The 16,484-nt window shown below is 34.5% G+C and overlaps 1 protein-coding gene across 1 annotated transcript; it reads right to left on the bottom strand.

The window, feature by feature from the left end:
* Nucleotides 1–3,660: 3,660 nt before the first annotated feature.
* On the bottom strand, nt 3,661–15,699 carry agxt2 (alanine--glyoxylate aminotransferase 2). Its single transcript, XM_032569662.1, has 14 exons — nt 15,487–15,699; nt 14,376–14,464; nt 13,910–14,100; nt 13,687–13,810; nt 13,507–13,601; nt 13,181–13,274; nt 11,736–11,829; nt 11,026–11,126; nt 10,673–10,765; nt 9,121–9,253; nt 8,094–8,182; nt 7,843–7,992; nt 7,103–7,201; nt 3,661–5,282 (listed from the first exon to the last, which is right to left on the bottom strand). Exons 1-14 carry the CDS (start codon nt 15,584–15,586, stop codon nt 5,181–5,183), a joined length of 1,554 nt encoding a protein of 517 aa, XP_032425553.1. The 5' UTR covers nt 15,587–15,699; the 3' UTR covers nt 3,661–5,180.
* Between the last annotated feature and the right edge of the window lie 785 nt (nt 15,700–16,484).

Genomic DNA, 16,484 nt, shown 5'->3' with positions numbered 1-16,484 from the left:
ATCAATTTACTCAAAGGTTGTGAGATTATGCTGCTCTATTTACCAGGTGATGCCAAAAGATTCAAATGTGAAAAATACAGTTAATTTAAAAAAGCTTTCAAACTTAATCCTAATATAAAACATACTGATTCAGTTTTACATCCTTTCAGATCAAAAAATGTGGATGGAAAAAATGTAACCAATAAAAAGAAAACATTTAAAACTTATTACAAATAATTTGACCAAATCCTACTTTTTTATTACATACATAAGCCCCCTTAAGTGTAATCCCCCCCCCCCCCCCCCTTTTTTTATGTAATTCAATGTGAATGCATCATCAGTAGAAATCTCTAACTAAACCATTGTATTATGATACTCCCAGGTATAGCACCAAGTTTGGTTACTTTATAGAAATTAATTTTTTTTTAAAAACCCAGAAAAAATACAATAAAATCCTGTCCAATAACCACTCACTAAGCATTCTTTCACTAAAATAAACAAGATAAAACCTTGGTATTTAGCACATGCTTGATGCTAAAAGAATTGGGAGATCTTTAATAAGCTGGAAATATTTTATTACAATATGCTATATTTCTCTATAAACTTTAAGTCACTTTTTTTTCTTTCTCTAAGTATTTTCAATCTGTTAGAAAGATTTGCTCAAAATCCACTTACAGTTCAAGGGCAGATCAGATCATTTAATGGTTCAAAGTGCTCTACAGAGTTAAAGCTTTATTCTAGAGACCTTCAGCAACGTAAGGATGTCTACCTTTCTTTTGCAAGCAGAGCAAATGAAGGCAACAGACAAACAGTTGATTAAATTTAACTGAGTTCCTTGTGAGCACAAGGTGAGTTACAGTATAAAGCAGTGATGGATGAACGTATAGTGTGTGAGATAAATAGTGTCCAGAATGGGAGACCAGTGGAAGTTTTCTATAGCAGCGAAATAGGTGTGGGTGTAACATGTTCCCCTTTAGAATGGTTAAAAGCATACATAGTCGTATCACATGGCCAGGTTGGTTTGGATGAATAAAATCATTTGAAAACTAATGTATTTTCTCTGTAATTTTTGTCAAAACTGATTTTTTTAATGAACTCAATTAAATATTTAAATGTGGGGGGAAAAAAAGAGGAAAAAGGCCTTGCATATACTGAAGTGGATGTAATCAGAAATCTTTTTTTTTTTTTCATGTGCTTCCTTAATACTTGCTTTAAACTAAAAGCTAATTAGAATTTCTTTTGGTCACATAAACTTGGTAAACTTAATAAGTGTCCCTCTTTTGCTACCGGAATTAAAAACAAAAATAGCAATAAAAACGAGTAGAGATGTCATATTGATAAAAGGCCTTTTTGTATTGAGAAATAACATTTCATATGCTTTTTAACTTGAACATAGATGCTGTGCAACACTCATCTCTATATTTTTCACTGACCCTGGAAACTGCATTTAATAAGGATAAAATTAGCCCTGCTGTACACAAGTAGGGGCACCAAGGAAAACATCTATTGGTGGAGTTCTTACTTGTGCAGAAACTAATCACCATCTTAATGTTATTAAGCTAGGCAACAGTTATAGAAAAAGGTGAAAAAGAGGTTTGTGCCAGTGAGATTTAGATGACTTCTTACAATTTACAGAGCTCTGTAGAAAAATGTTCAGAACATGCAGCTCTTCCAGTAAGACCTCAGAAATATCACACTAATTAAGCTTTCTTTCTCCCACTCCATGCAGAACATTGTCATAGAATAGCTCCTCTGCAAAATCACTGCTATTCACTGAACAGCTTTCCACATTTTTGCAAAAAGTATAATTAGACGTGTACATGTGCTATCTGCATCTGTCATTTTTCATAACTGTATTGTTTTCTTAGCTTTTTATATTAACACTACTCTTAAGACTCTTTTTTAAATTTTTATCATATTGCTTATGTATATCTGTTTGCTTCCATTTACTTCATGTGTCAAACTCAAGGCATGGGAGCCAAATCTGGCTCAGAAGAACCTTCAAAATAACAGTTGTGTGCTTAAATATTATTTTATCAACTAAATCAAAGCAGTTTTTGTCTGTATACTGTGAAATTACATCAATGTGAAGAGATGTTTATATCAATTGATTTTAAGACGTACTTATTGAATGCAGAGGCAATCATTTATTAATATTTAAAGTATTTTTATGGGTTTTATCAATACTTTTGTTCACCACTGGCCCTTGGAGGACATTCATGATCTTGACATGGCCCAAAATGAAATTAGCCTGACACCTGTGATTTATGTGTTAGTTATTATTACACACTGTCATATTCTGTTCTCTCGCCTTTTTCTAGCAACATCCAGTCATTTGGTTTTATAAGTTCAATATATTTAACACAAATTATCAGGAAACTTCAGATCTTCAAAGATCCACTGTTTAAGCTTTAACATGGTTTATTCTCTGTATGTAATTTATACTCTCTTGGTGCATTTTAGGTTTGAAGTAAATTACTTTTTTGAAGTTTACTTCACCCTGTACAAGAGCTCCATAAAAATATATAAATCTTGCAAGTTAAACCAAAGGAGAAGGGAGAATATGGATAGATGGAGATTTAATTCCTATCTGCAGTTTGTATTTCTCTTTTACACATGAGGTCTTGGGAAAGAACATCCTATTTGTGTTATTCTGGCATATTTATACACCTGGGTTTGTCAGATAAACTTTAATACTAAATAGATCTAGCAATATATTCAAATAAATAAAAAATAAGAACAATTTTTTTTTTTAAATCTTTTGAAAATGTACTTTAAAAATGCAATTTGAGGTAAGGAAGTAATTACTGCTGTATCTCACTCATGACGGGTAAGACTTGTAGGGAACAGGGTGTCCTAACTTTTTGCTCAGTTAGAATATGTGTTTGTTTAATGAGTAAAACAAGCTACAATTTTGGTGTAAATCTGTGATGAAATCACTTACTTTTCATAATTTCATGAAAATTCATTTTTAATGGACTGAATGTTGAGTGGTGTATCCCACCACTACTCTGCCCTTCAAGCAATTTGGGTTCCTTGTGTTTGAAAAGTGCAACATTAATTAATGTTTATTCTAAATCTAATTTGAGTTGTATGAAGTGCAGACTATCTTAATTCCTGCTATTAAATTTATTGAGAAATGAAATTGGAGCGCTGTCATTAATAATTCAACATCTGTATTTCTTCTAAAGATTCATTAACCATTAAAAAGGCCTTCTAATATGTACAATAATTAAACACAACAATTTGCCTCCTTTGACCTGTTTTTGCCTGGTGTAAAGCTGCACAAGCACATCTGTGGAAGGTCTTGTGTTTGAAACACTGCATCTGTATGATGTTCTATTAAAATAATATAAGTGACTGACATTAATACAGACATTTAATGTAATGTAGTAATATTTTCACATCTTTGCAAATTCTCTTCCCTACTTAAATTGTCAAGTTGTAAGTTCAATTCAAAAACACATTTATTCTCTTCCTTAGAAGTCATTAAAATAACTTCTAAGTTATAGAAGTTATAACTTTAAAGACATAACTTCTAACTACTTTACTTACCAGATAGATAGATGGATTACAGTAAACTGTCCTGTATCCACATTATTTAGAGCATTGGTAAAATGTACAGGGCATTAATACATTTCCACATTTTGTCATGTTACAAATAATGAATTATACAAATAATGAGGCATACAAAAAAATCAAGTTTAATTGGGATTTTACAAAATAGACACACATTACATAATGCATAATTACAAAATCTACGTCAAATTCAAAATTTGCCCTCAGCAAATTCAGCTGTTCTCCTTCAACTGTCTGACACTCATCAGTAGCTTCAGGCTTCAGACTGTCACCATCACTTGTCTAACCAATCAGTTTGTATACAAGAGCATCACATGGGTAAATGTACGAATATTGCTGTATATATGATGTATACATGTACATATAATCAAACAACTGCCAATTTCTCAAATTTCTCAATCCAGTTCAGATTGGTCCTGGTGTATGATCAGAAATATTATTATTGTCCTTTGTTAATGTGTCATGTGACACTTCTTTCATTACCTTGAACTAGTGGCTATGAATTAGTTTTTTCTGAAGAAAGACTATCATTCTGTTTGCATCATTATTTTTAAAAAGACAGACATTCAGGACTGATAAACACTTCAAAACATAAGTATAATGCTGCTTCCAACTAAATTGTATTTAAAGGTGGGCTCGTGTGTAAATGCTATTCACAGTGGGTTTTTTTAATTATCCATGTTTAATGGTATCTTTTCTGTTTTTTCTTACCTTACGGTCTGAAATTAAAATTGATTTTTGTAGGGTTTTTTTTAATAATATACACATCACAGAACAGGTATTACTTTTCAAAGGGTTATTATGAAACAAAACTTGAAATAAAAATAAAAACAAAAAGGATTATTCAGCCCTTGAATCATTTTTACACCCTCCATTTTGTGAAAGAATTTTACAATAACACTCCCATTTTTCCCAGTGTTATGAGGTTACTGTTAATTGTGTCCTTCTCAAATGTAACTCATTGACTTGATGCACACACTGCATATCTTTTAAGTGATATTTTAAATGCTCCAAAAGATCTCCAGTACAAGTAACCAGACACTAAAACAAGTTTTCCACAAGAATCTGGTTTTACCAGATTCCATTTTGACAATCTAATTAAAAACTGTCTGCAAAGGATGTGCTGCTGCAATACTTGAATTGTATTCCTGATACAACCAAAATACATTTTTTGCACCAATCTTAGATTATTTGAATAAAATCTAATTTATTAATAATGCAAATATACATTTTGTTATCTAAAGAAATCGAATTGATCACAAATGAAAATTGTTAAGATAAAAAAATTGTAAACTAATCCGATTTAAAGCCAGAGTCTTTATTCTAAATTTATTTTTTGACATTTAGTATGACAGATTCAACAAAAGACTTCATTGAAAGCAGAATGTACAGAATGTATAGTCAGTGAAAAATATATTTATATGTTTAGTACAGAACATTTAGTGTATTAAGAGCTTAACAGTAGCTTTTAAAATGTTCCTATTTTAGTGGCTACAAAATTTAGAAGTACCAGAGAGTAATATTTGAACCATTATTAAGGATAAAAACATTATTTGCTTTTTTAGCTGTTTTTTTTGTGGTTCTGGGCTCGCCTCTGAGTCATCTGACCTTTTATCAAGCTTTCATCTTTTCTCCATATAGTTGTGGACAGATTTGTTAAAAACCGCCAGGAAGAAATCTGCATCTTCCTTTGTGATGCACATGGGGGGTTTGATGCGGAAGATCTTCAACAGAACAACAACAAATACATAAGCAAATACAACAAATATTCGTACCTGTGCAAAAATACAGACAATTACAGACAGAAAATTACAGACAGACAAATAATGCAGTGCTCTGACTGAAGTAGTGATTCGAAGGCAGTTCTTCTGGTTCTGTGTTTTAACTGAGAAAATAAAACATAGTCATTTGGAATGTAATGTTTCTCCTTCTCAGTTTGTCCTTCATCTTGTGACACTTTGGTTTTGTGTTTTTGGATCAATCTGGTTTTAGTTTGGGGATCTGCCTCTCCTTGAACACTGTGCACCTTTTTGTTGGTTTCTGGATTCAGTCTCATTTTGGGTTGTGAACTGTTCCTGGTTTGTGTATAGAGTCACGGTTTATTTTAAAGCCACTTACATTTTGTCCTGTAATCTTTGTAACCTTTGGGACATACATACCAGATAAATTAAGGCCTGCTAATCTGTAAACAGATCCTTTGTGTTGATAATTGAGGTTTTTGCATTTGTATAATAACTAGGGGTGCCCATTTAGACTGCCCGGCCAAAAAAAAGCTCATATGCTAATAGCAATATTAGCATATGAGCTAATATACTATCCATATATTGGATCGTCTTTGGTTTTGATACATCATACATTTGCTTTGGCATTGTTTTGATAAGCATCTGCGATGTCACAATATTTATTTCCATCCAGTGTTGCTTTAAATTTTCACATTTTAAATGTCAACACTTTTGACCTTTCTTAAACAGACTAGCACTTTTTCCACAACCGCAGGACGTGTCTTTCCACGTGGTTGTTTAAGAAACGAGAAGCTACCTGTTGCATCAGCTGGGCTCAAATAACTTGCTGCCAGCTAGAAGACAAGTCGTTCAAGCAGTAATTATCCAATAGGAAGCTTATGATTATTTGCTCAGTTAAATTCAGGTGGTTGCTTTTTTTAGGCAAGGAAGTGTTTAATCTTTTTTTATGTTTATTGCGCTCATTTTCCCAGGGCTCTGTGTATCGATTCTGTTTATTAATTAGCTTCTTTCAGCATCTCCTGTCCCCACCTGCATCACAGCTGCCATGTCTTCTGTAATTTAACTGATCTATGAAGCTTTCCAATACTCACTCTTTCTCATACAGTTGTTTTCCTCATCCTTTGCTTGAATTTACTGCTTTTTTGCCTTGCCCCTGGTTCCCCCTGAGCTTTTCCCTCTGTACTTCAGTTCAACAAGTTCCTGACCAATAATGAAAAACCTATCTGTAGCTACTCCACCATCCTCCATTTGGTTTCTCCAAACAACTTTTAAAATAGCATAGCCTCTTCATGTTATATACCATGTCTAACCTCACTTACATCTTTGGGAGAGCATTAAGATAAGAGCAAATAAACAGATGACATATAAACAATAAAAGAAGGGTTTTATCTGGCATTTAAGATGCCAGATAAAATGCCATTTTTAAAATGGCATTTAAAAACGCCATTTTTAAATGGCAATTTATGATTTATCAGACTTTTCTTGTTTCACTAATCTCTTTTCTTTTGACATTTGTTTTTTTAAAATTATTATTATTGATCTTAAATGCATTGAAATACATTGGAATATATATATTTTACTTTGAAACTCAAGAAAACTTAATATTTCAAACATTTCTGGACATGTCCAATATCAAGGCATAAAAAATCGGCCTAATGTAAAGTATGTCTGAAAAGCTAATATGAAATTGATCCTTGATATTAGTGTGACTAAATCAATAAATTAAAGGATGTTAAGCCTTGATCTTTAGCATATACTCCATGCAATTTACTTCATTTTTATGTGAGCAGGATTCATGTTACCTGTCCATAAACTCCTCCTTTGCCTATGAGGACTCCCATATCTTTAACATCCTCAAAGATCTCGGCGAAGTCTTCAGGAGGCAGTGGATCTCTGCTGGTCTGGAAATGGAAGAGAAGATAACTTTGCATAGAAGAAGTAGTCCTCAGATATCTACAGATCAGCCCACAATTATTCATACACCTGGAAATTTAGGTTTAAAGTTATATTTCAATTTTACCAACATGATTCTCTAACTGAAAATAATATGCATGTTTTTAGAGGTCAGAGTTCTGACTTAAACCTGACACAAAATCTGTGGAGATGGTTTAGATTAGGGTGATGTCAAGGACAGAGGACTAAACATTATGTAGAAAATCTAAAGCAACATCTCAAGACATCAGCCAGTAAGTTAAAATTTGTCCTCCTAATAGATATGAACGAAAGCATAGCGCCAAATTACAGCCATCACAGAGTCAACACACTGGAAGTTTTCAGAGTTTTTGCTGTCTTGCCTGTAGCAACAGGTTTAAAAATGATAATAGCAACAAACTATTATAACCAAAATGTTTCCTATTAAGAAGAGCTACTGTTAGAGAACATTCACCGCAGATTGGTTCGCTCGGTTCACAAATACAGACGGCGAACATTGCAGCCAGCTGGGACACAGCTGAACCCTGCCCCCAGGACGCATTGTGCAGAAACACATGTTATACAAACATGGGAGAAGAGGTGAGAGTCTCTTCTGTCATACACTCAGTACCTTGTCTTTGACCATTTCCACACCGATCTGAAGCCCTTTTCCACGGACGTCGCCAATGATTTCATACTTGTCTCGAAGTTTCGCCAGCTCTGTCATCAGATAGGTGCCCACATCAAGACTGTTCTTCTGTGTGCCGTCCTCTATGATTGTCTGTATAAGAAAACGCAATCGGGAATCAGAGAGCTGCGTGCTCCAGAGAATTTGAAGATACCTTCTTTCCTAGTCAATCTTGTTGACAGGAAATTACTCACATCAAGCACTGCTGAAGCAACGGCACAGGCCACAGGATTTCCACCAAAGGTGTTAAAATGCACTCCCTTGGTAAAAGAATTAGCAATTTCTGGAGGGAAATAAAACATAAATTAACAAGCTCACACCTTTAGCCACTTCAGGTTCTACTTGATGTCAAGCATTCAGCACACTAAGCGAAAAGTATTTTTTTTAAAAAACCCTTTTTTTTTTATATTGGCTTTTGTTCCTGCTCCATTTGTTTCTTGGAAAAATCAAACATCTTGGAACAACTGGAGGGTCTTTAAGTATGCAGAAGTTTAATTATTAACCAAGTGCCATGGAAACTAGCTTTCACAACAAATAACACAAGAAGCAACATGTGATGTGCTACCAGAAATAAGATGTGCTTGTGATTATTTTGGAAGTGTGAAGTAAATCCTGACGGCAATCAGCAAACAAGGCTACATAGATTAAAACATGGAGAGTGAAATCGATGAACCACTGAGGTGAGGGTCCAGGCAGCTTACTTCTCCAGCCCGATTTAATATAATATTTTTTTTTCTTTTTTTGCGAGAGATTATTGAAGTCAATAAGTCTGGCAGGTTGCTAATAATGCTCTATTAATAAGGATGATATCGAAAATCTTTAATGGCTCTGTGTTTTTCTCTTTATAACTCAAGTTCTGTGACAGCATATTCTTCATCATTCACAACTATTCATCTTCCATCTATAGACAATAGACTTACTAATGTTGCAAGTAACAAACTGGAAGTGTAAAGTGTATTTTACTGCCAGAAATAAGGCATGATTTCTGCTCTATATGTCAAATTGAACTGCTAAAAAGAATCAAAACTGCTGCAGTTATTTTGACTGTAATATACAGAAATAAATCTACGAGTGTTTAAACTAAATAGATGTGTATGATTTACTGTCTCAGGCAACAAACAAAATCTGTGAATCCTCATAATGTTAAAAAAAAAAACAATGATAATTTAAGATCACCCCTTGCTGTTGATAAATGATAAATGTATACATATATTTTCTCACCTGGTGTTGTAACAACAGCTCCCATAGGGAATCCATTACCAATGCCCTTTGCCATTGTAACCATGTCAGGGATGACATCATGTCCTTGGAAACCCCAGAAGTGGCTTCCAGTTCGTCCAAATCCAGTTTGAACCTGCCACCGTGCAGTAAGAGACAATATGGGGATTCATCAGCACCTTGCAATGTGGTGATTGCTTTTGGTGATTCCTTCCTCCCAAGTACCAAAGGTGTTATCAATGGGTAATTTACCCACGTATGCAGATACATGTCTTTCCTTTGACAAGCAGAAGGAAGACTCCACCCAAACAATAATTTTCTTTATTATTAGCAGTAGGTAACTAGCTTTGCTCTAGTTATTTTTCTAACTGAAATGCAAAATGGACTTTATCGAATAATCAAACACAGTAGTTGATTCTGAAATAAAAGCACAGAATATATCAAACTGAGCTTAGCTTTAATGTGTGACTTATCAATTGATACAGTTTTCCAGGTGTAGCACATATTTATGCCTCTGATTTTCAGACAGAGATAACAAGGGTAAACACAAACGTTTGCAAATGATGATTTTATCTATGAAGGCAAAGTGTTCAACCGCCCTTGTACAATAATGAATTGCATTTAACTTAATTTCTTTCTAAAGTTGAGCTTAATTCACAAACCACGCCAGAACTTGTAAGTACAGCTAGCACAGTATTCTTTGTCAGAATTGTTCATAAACCTACAGAAAACTGAAAATCAGTTAATCTCATGTCACATGTAGTTAAATGTGGGTAAAACATATCTCTCTGTTTTTCTGGATGAGTTACTGTTGTCTCAGGAGAATTGTAAGCCTTCAGTTTATGACCTTAAGCTGAAGGGAACATGCTTTATGCAGTCAGACAATAACCTGAAGCATGCCAGCTTTGAATGGCTAACAAAAAAAAACTAAATTATTTTGGAGTGGCCTTCTCAAAGTCCACTGTAACTGAGATACGGAGGCACAAAATTAAACTTTCTTTCATGCTCGAGAGCTTTCGGATGTGATTGAATTGCAGCAATTATTCAAAGCATGGAGGGCCAAAGTTTCTCCTCGGTGGCATAAAACATTCATTGCCAGTTATTACAAATAGATAGAGGCAAAAACAGTTTTTAGGTTAAAAAGAAATTGTCCTTTCAGTTGGTTTGCATGTTTTTTTTCTCTTTTTCTTTTCCTTCACCATTTGAAAACCACATTTTGTATTTACTCAGGGTATAAGGTAAAAATAAGTTTTATCTGAAACATTATTTTTCACAATATAATTACAGTTTCATTAATTATATATGTGTATATAATTACACATTATAATTATAATGTTTTATGATAATAATGAAATTATAACTGAATTTCATTCAGTTTCATGAATGAAATTTCATGATGTTAAACCCTTAAAATTTTTTATTGGCTGTTTAAAACTTTTGGTAATGCCATTCTACAGAAGTGACCGTGCAGATGATGAAAAACCTCAAACGTTTACTGATACTCTTAATAGCTTTTGATTTTTAAATAAAATATATATACATATATATAACAGACCTCATCAGCAATGCAGATCCCTCCTCTCTCTCTTACAAGCTTGAAAGCGTCCTTGAGGTAGTTTTTAGGATACTGAACAGCTCCTCCAACTCCCTAAATGAACCAGACATATTCGCAAAAACATGGAACATATAAGTGGAAAAAGATAGAAGAATTATATCAGAAATGTCTTAATTTTTGATAAATATACTTAATCACCATGCATGTTTATCTACCTATACATTAAAGTATAGGTGACTAAATTATTTAAAAGATTTCAAGTCAAAATTAAAACTACTGGAAAAAAAACACATTGATATGAGCATTATTTCCAATATCATCACTGTATGATTTCTTGAAACGTAAAACAACACCTGAATAGGTTCTGCAAAGAAAGCAGCAATTCTAGGAGGGACGCTTGTAGCTAATGTCTCTTTAAGTTGTCTGATGTATTGCTCATTCGCTGCGCAGTGACCTGTATAATAAAAACATAGAAAAATGCTGAGCGGTCATGTTACAGGATAGAATCAACTAGAACACGTTCAACGTCTCTCCCACCTGATTTGAACTGTTTTACTTTAGTCCCAGAGAACAGATTTTTTAAAAAGAATATTTCTTAAAATTAGTTTTTCCCTGACGCATTTTCTACAACCGCGTCTAAAAATCACAGTAGATGCCTCGTGTCAAAATGAACCTGGCAAAGAGGCAAACTTTTCACCCTGGTTAAAAATAAGCCAATGATCAACAGGAGGAGACTTTGAACTTTACTCTGCTCATTCAGCACTTATTCTCGTCTCCTCACATCTCATTTTTAGGAGTTCAGCATTTTTACTTTTACAAGTTTCATTTATTAAATTGAAGATATTTTAGACTGGTTTGAACAATAAGTAAGAACTGCTAACAACATAGCATAATAATGTCTGGTGCCATTGGGAGTTGTACAAATATTAAAAGGCTAAGCAAACACTCTAGATCCAAAACATCAAACATTATTTTTTTTTTAACAAAACATGGCTGGATGATATTATATGATTTCTTTTTCCTGTTAATGAGAACTGAGTCTTGTGTGGCCATGTCTGTGTACCTGGAGCACAGCTACAGTCTCTGGTAGTCTGCACAGGTGAGTCCCTGCAGTGCCTTCCTCCCCAAGGACCTCTGAACACATCCGGACACATCGTCTGTTTAATTGGCAGAAAACAACACAGCTGGGTTGAAGTGACAAAAACAGAAATTCTTACATAACAAAGCAGCAGAAAAATTTTTTTAAACTAGAAAACTGCAAGAGTATTAATTAGGTCAATATTCTGAATGCTGCAATTGTGCAATAAATAACAAACAAATATTAAATATGAAATGCGATTATATTCATTAATGTTTAACATGTTTGAATAACAAAAGCTGAAATAAATGTAAAATATACACTTCTTTGTGAGCACATCTCAGTACATTAAAAATGTTCCAGGGCTGCTTTGTTTCTTCAAGACATGGACAAAATGACATAATTTAGCAACTATGTATACTGCTTTTTTTTCCAGAATATCCTGAAGGACAGTAGCCATTACTTCTTGATATTCAGCTCACCTGATTTGGGTTATGAAACACGATAGGGATCTAAAACTAAGAATTAAGTCCACCTTAGAATGTTACCAAAAATAAATGAAGGTTTTGGAGTGGCTTCAATTGAAAAACAATGCTTGCAAAATCCCTAAAATGTGTCTGTTTCAGAAAATGCTTCCAAAGAAGAGTTCGCCACAATTCCTCTACCGCAATGTAAAATACTTGTCACCAGTAACTGCTTGCCAGTGTGGCATGGTTTTTTTTTGTTTTTTTTTTGCCAGTTGTTTGTTGATTCTTGCGTTGTGTGTGAATTGTGAGGCAGTTATTTTTTTGTTTTTGGGCATGTGCACTGACTGATGGCACCTTTTGAATTTCGTTGTTCTTGTGACAATGACAATAAAGATTTATCTTATCTTATCTACAACTAGTTTTTATGCCCTATAAACCTGCTGGTTAGCTTTTAACATAGAGCCAATTTCTTTAATAGCATTTTCTATTTTCGTAGGTTTTCATTGTCTGATAATAAAAAGTGTTTCAAACAAAGTGTTTAAAGAAAGAAATTTTCAAACACTGTGCCCCACTGTGTGAAATAAATTGGTATTTTTCACTTTTTCAATTGAATTACTGAAATAAATAAACTTTTCAATGTATGGAGATGTACCTATTTATCATTTCTATTTCATGGACGAGACTAAATGAAATCCTGTACCACACCAGCATGTTTCAGTTAGGCACTGATGTTCCCACACTTTAGCTCTCTACAAGAATAGCAACTTGAAATGATTCCTTGCCAACGCTATTTTATCAACTTATATTAGAGGGTATGTTATTACAATAAAACAATACAGTCTTATTAAAACATAAAGGCGTACAATAAATACACCATCACAAATCATGAAAGCATTGCCACAGGAGGGACAGAACCGTGAATGCATGACTGCTTTTCTTTAGACATATTGCTGTTCTACATACATTTGTACAACCTAAACCGTTGGCAACAGGGTATTTGTACGCTGCATTGGATGTCAGACCCATGGCCATCGGGCTGCCACCATGATATGATCCTCTGAAAAACACACAACAACTATGAGCACTTTGTACATGTTTATCTCAGGGAAATATTCTTGTTAATTTAGCAATCCTCACGGACAAGAAACAAAATGAGAAAAATGTCTCCTTGCTCTCTTCCAATTTGGTGCAAATATGTTAAAAGTTTTTAAGAATTCCTTGGCAATATTTTTTTTTTACCATTGGATATTTCTATTCTAACAAAATGTAGAAAAAAGAAAATGTTGGACCTGAAAGTGATTATGTCAAAATTTCCAGTGTAGAGACGAGCCATGAACATCGCAAGGTCGTTTGCTTCAGAGCCGCTGTTTGTCAGAAAAACCACCTGCCCAAGGAAATAGACCAGCGTACATTTTAACTACAGCATAAATATACATACCCACGACTAGTCTAAAAATACACCACCCTACCTTAAGAGGATCAGGCAAAAAGGAGGCAAGTTTCTCGCAGTACTCTTGGAGAGTAGGGTAGACGTAAATGAAAGTAGTATGCCAAAGTTTTTTCAGCTGTTTTTCAGCAGCAGCAGTTACCTTCCTACACACACAGACATCAACAATTAGCTATAAATACACTAAAAAGTGAACAAACAAAAACATAATTCCTGCTTCACATAAACACACAAAAGGACCTTACGGGTGGCAATGGCCCACACTGACAGTGGCCACACCAGCAAACAGATCCAGATATCTGGTCCCATCCACATCCCACAGATACTGCATGTACCCCTGATGGATGAACACTGGTTTCTTGTAGTATGTAACTTTCATGGTCATGGGGTTGCAGTTCTGTTTGCGGACCTCTATCATTCTTGCTTTTGACATTCCCTGGAGAGGCACATGGTGTAAATATTGTGTAGAAATATTGTATTTCATTTTATTTGATTTGTTCTTGGATTTTCAAAGTACAAGACAGTGTGTGCATATCAGTGGCACTTGAGACTGGAGGTGTGAATGTAACATTTTTTTGTTTTTCCATGAAACGATTTAGTCAGTTAGACAGTTAACTTAATTCTTACATAATACAAGACAAAACTTGTCTTTCAACCTTAGATCAAAGTCTAAGGTTGATCTACTGTGTGTCTACAGATTTTGGCTCGTACCTTATATTCCTCTGGAGTGAAACTGCAAGAAGGCATCTCTGGCATATCTGTGCGAGAGAATCTCAAGTCTGATTTCTGACATGATGCACCTGTAAAATAAAAGTTAATGAACTTAATACATTCTGTTAAGTTACAACCACAAACTACAATGTATACTATTGTGGTTTTACAATATGGGGAATATGGCCGAAAAAGGATTTCATGTCAGTCAATATTGATAATTATTTATTTGGTTTTTTGTTTGAAATACTGGCAAACTGGTGATGTGGTCTTTCCTGTTTTATCCACAGTTTCTTCTCAAGGTGTTGTACAGATTTTCTCCCTTTATTTCTTGGCTTTTCTCTTTTTTTCATTAGATGTAAGGCATGATGGTGCAACCTTAAACTGCTGCTGCATAAGTTACTCAATAAGTTGTTGCTTGCTTACCAAAGAGTGAGTCAGGGAGTTGTTGCCACCTTGTTTAGCTGTCCCTGAGAGGTAGAGGATTACAGCCTCTATTCTGCCTACATCTCCCAAAATGCTGTGCAGTTTTTGATAGAGTTCAGTGAAATAATGAAACATTGCATTGGACGTATTTTCTACAGATACTAATAATCATATGCATATCACATGTTTTTTATTTATTGCCCGGCCCTAGTAATAAGCCAATACAAAGTAAGGAGGAAGGGAAAGAACATGTGGTTTCTAAAATGTTTTGAAAATAAAAATGTTTGATTTTTGTTTATTCAGTGCCAGAATGCCAGAATTGTGCAGTACCAGACAAACGCTTGTTTTAGGTCAACAAATTCTTCCAGTTGAGCTGTGGATCAACATTGGATTAAATGTTAGTATGTTCAACTGAATATAGCGGCATGATTAGCTATTTTAGATAGAGGATGTACTCGCTTGATTTTAGGTGCGTACGACTGAATTTTTATCTGCTTATGATGACAGTCGAGTTCTAGTGGTTCAAATAACAAAAAGGATAAACACAGAGAAAAGCTTGACACGTGTGCTCTCTGCATAGTATAACAAAAACAAGTATGGCATATTCTGTGAACAGCTGTCTGCACTGCAGCAACATTTACAAAGTAGTTCGATCCGGATTTGATAAGTTTCCACGTTAACTCACCGCTCGCCAGGTGGATTTTAGCCGAAAATTGGGGCCGATAGCCGGTATGTCCCGTAAAAACTGCCCATCGGTCACTCGCACAGGATACAACTTTCAGCATGTTGAACAGGCACCAGAGGATGTACTCCGTTCAACTTTGCGCAGACCACGGTACTTGTGTTTTTTGTTTGTTTTCTCTATCTCTCTTCACGGTAGGCGTAGACTGGCTCCGCTTCGCTAATGGTCCTTTCGTCTTCCAACTTACTGAGAGGTGTTGGCGTGCAGCACCGCAGCACAAAATCCTGTAAACCACCCAGGTTGGCCCCCATTCCCACTTGATCATTGACATTATGCCTTGTGTTTCCCCCCCGGCCCCCCATGGAATAAGACACGAATAAAAAGAATTATATTAGTTTAGTCACTATAGAGTATTAAGAAAATGCCTTGTTTCTGGACTATTAAAAGTCAAATGGATAGATGTTTGGGCTTCTTAAACCCAACAAGTAGACTCATGTAAAGACTTCACATTAAAAAAGTAATTACAAAAATATAAATTATAATAACTTACTTTTAACAAAACTTAAAATGAACAGTTCTCCACATCCATTTTTTTCTATATCAAACTTATAAAATCCAAACTGACATTATACATTGTATATCTTTTAGTTCAGGGTAAAGTATTGACACTATACTATTCGCTTGACCTGCAAATGACACAAGTTAAGCTTATAGAGAATAACAGACATCTGTTACTTCATTAAACAGCTGACTGTGCAATGCATTTTCTCTGATTAATCTCACTCACTAAGAATAAGACTTGTATTTTAGACATTGAATTAAGGGAGTAAATAATAATAACTATAAGAAACACTTTTCAATATCAAAATGTTTTTAAAAAAGGTGTTACGTCTGACTTAAACGCACCAACAGTAGGTGAAACAATAGTTAGACTCCAGCTATTCAGCCAAAATTAATCAAGAAGTTTGCTGACTTTTACAAAAAGTAATGTAATCAAGATA

Source organism: Xiphophorus hellerii, chromosome 8 (genome assembly GCF_003331165.1).
Source record: "Xiphophorus hellerii strain 12219 chromosome 8, Xiphophorus_hellerii-4.1, whole genome shotgun sequence".
NCBI classification, from domain to species: domain Eukaryota; kingdom Metazoa; phylum Chordata; class Actinopteri; order Cyprinodontiformes; family Poeciliidae; genus Xiphophorus; species Xiphophorus hellerii.
The sequence above is the reverse complement of the archived record's forward strand: the minus strand, read 5'-3'. Positions and strand labels throughout refer to the sequence as shown.

Coding starts and splice junctions, on each gene's coding strand:
- agxt2 (XM_032569662.1), bottom strand. CDS start 15,586: ATGCTGAAAGTTGTATCCTGTGCGAGTGACCGATGGGCAGTTTTTACG. Junction 10,766..11,025: donor TCTTTGCAGAACCTATTCAG/GTGTTGTTTTAC, acceptor TGGTTCATTTAG/GGAGTTGGAGGAGCTGTTCA. Junction 7,202..7,842: donor TGGAAATGGTCAAAGACAAG/GTACTGAGTGTA, acceptor TTCCATTTCCAG/ACCAGCAGAGATCCACTGCC.